Source organism: Clupea harengus, chromosome 23 (genome assembly GCF_900700415.2).
Source record: "Clupea harengus chromosome 23, Ch_v2.0.2, whole genome shotgun sequence".
Lineage (NCBI taxonomy): Eukaryota > Metazoa > Chordata > Actinopteri > Clupeiformes > Clupeidae > Clupea > Clupea harengus.
In genome coordinates, this window is record NC_045174.1 from 62,501 (window position 1) to 65,000 (window position 2,500).

The 2,500-nt window shown below is 43.5% G+C and overlaps 1 protein-coding gene across 3 annotated transcripts in view; it reads right to left on the minus strand.

The window, feature by feature from the left end:
* Nucleotides 1-2,500, minus strand: part of LOC105912902 (adenosine kinase-like) — a 125,975-nt gene that overhangs the window by 61,263 nt on the left and 62,212 nt on the right. For all 3 annotated transcript variants that reach the window (XM_031560926.2, XM_042703239.1, XM_042703238.1), the window contains one exon: nt 1,675-1,847. In XM_031560926.2, coding sequence (XP_031416786.2) covers nt 1,675-1,847 — 173 coding nt within the window. The remainder of the gene's footprint in view (nt 1-1,674; nt 1,848-2,500) is intronic.

The window sequence follows — 2,500 nt, forward strand, 5'->3', positions numbered from 1 at the left end:
TTCATTTGATTTGTATATGGACACTTGTTTCATCTCCAAGCTGCTGAATTATCAGTCCCTAGTTGGCCTGGGTTTCCACTGCCAACTAATCGCTCCTGTGTTTGGGAGTCTTGGCCATGGACATATACCAGTTCCTTCAGGATTTTGCGACCTTGCGATTGCACAAATTCAAACAAACTCAAGGACGTCATGCAACACTTCCAAAGGGTTGCAAATTTCTATAACTCCCACAATATTTCCACCAAAAAGCAAAATCATCCATAAAATAGGGAATATTCGCAATCCGTTTCAGCCATGTTTCAACGTGTGTGTGTGTGTGTGTGTGTGTGTGTGTGTGTGTGTGTTTCAGCCAGCATAATCCTAGTGTAAGTTCTGCTACAGCATCCAATCGAGGTCCAGCGATACCAGTCATCACTGACACCCCACCACATGCAGTTCAGATCCGTCTCCTTTAGTAAAAGAAAAAGTTAGGGCAAAACAGAACCCTCAAATTTGACATAATAGTGGGGGGAATTTTAGTGGGAGTGTGTGTGTGTGTGTGTGTGTGTGTGTGTGTGTGTGTGTCTATCTTTCTCTTTTCCTGAATGTGTGTGTGTGTGTTATCTTCTTTGTGTAAGAGTGTGGCTATTTAAAAAGATTCCTGGCTATTAAGATTTTAGGCTATATGAAACAAGTTTGATCCATAAGCTTACGTTGGCAGACACCATCCATCCTGGCAGAACTGTTAACAAACTTGTTTTACATGGGTTGCAGCTGGGTTAAGCAAGTCAAATGCCAAAAAAAACTAGCAAGGTACTGCTGGATTTCTGCCGTAATAGGTAGTGTGTCCATCTGGAGAGCACGATGTCATTTCTACCCACAATCAGCAGAGTCAGACACACACACACACACACACACACACACACACAGACACAGACACAGACACAGACACAGACACAGACACAGACACAGACACACACACACACACACACACACACACACACACAGATAATGGAGGAGTAGCTCAAGCATCCTGTGTCTGGTGCACAGGTACAAGCCTGCACCATGCGCTCATTAATGTTTAGATCTGTCATTCTTTCTCCATATTAAAAGTATTAAAATATGTGTGTGTATTTGTGTGTGTGTTTGTGTATATATATATATTATACGGCTCCTCAGAATGTTCCAAAAAGTTCTATTGATATGAATGGACTACCCCCTAACGTTCGGAGGTGTGATATTTCTTTATATTGACCGCTGCAAAAAATGAATGACCGCTGCCATTGGCGAAGGGTTTTGTGCTTCTATTTCACATTTCATATTATTCCGTTCACGTAACCTGATGGAAATACATTGTAACTTGAAGTAGGTCGTTCATTTAACCTAATGGAAATGCATTGCAACTTGAAGACAGCAAGTAATAGGTTGCTGGGCAACACCTGAAACTTTAAAGTTTGCGCGAAGAACTATGTTCTCTTAGCGGAAGTCACGAAACGGCAACTAAATCATTAAAAGTATTTTAGAGGAAATTATTTTCGCGTTTTGGCAAGTAATCATAAAGTAAGCGGGTCGTTTATTATCCGCTGAGCGTCGGGGTCCCGTTTTCGTCCTATCGGGATTTATTTTCCGGTACTGATCGGTGGACTACACATTATCCCGTACATATTTGTTTGCGTGCGCACATCCGCTCCTCACCTGTTCTCCCCTGTGATGCATGCAGCACACGTCCCGGTGGGCTCCTGGCTCTGCTCGTAGTAGTGCGCGTCCACGTGGGCCTCCTCCGCCTTCTGCTTGAGGATCTCGCCGAATCGGTCCATACCAATGCAGCCGAAGAACGTGCCGACTTTATGAGGCTCCTGGATCATCCACTGCAGAGAGAGAGAGAGAGAGAGAGAGAGGCAGAGAGAGAGAGAGAGGGAGAGAGAGAGAGAGAGAAATTGAGACCATGTCCATGTTTGTGACTTCAGTTCTCATTTCAGTTCTGCATATGCCAAACCACATGCTGAGTCAGTGCCGTGTCCCCGTAGAACAACGTCAGGAGATCTAGATCCCAGGGTCAGATCATTGACCTGTCCACCTCTCACCTTGACTTACAACTGGATGAACTCTTAGTGAGTGGGTGAATTGTTTATGGTTTAACACCATTCAACTAAAATCATCAACTAACCTAAAACACACACAAACAACCTAAATACTTAAAATAACCAACCAAACCTGGGACCCCCGGTACAGTCACAAGAACATCCATGCAAAAGAATAAATAAATAAAATAAAAACCATCTCCAGTTTTGTCTAATAGACATTTTCCACAGCCAAATGTGAAAAACAAATCCTCCATCTACTTAATGTGTGGACCATTGATGTTTCCCGGTAATATTATGAGAAATGATTCGACCTCTGCTATTGTAAGAGCCATCAGGACGCTCAAGCACGACGGGCCACCCACTGAATTGATTTGTTAATGGGAGCACTGCAGGGTCAATGTAACCACACAACACTAAAGCACACACTGATGCCGCTC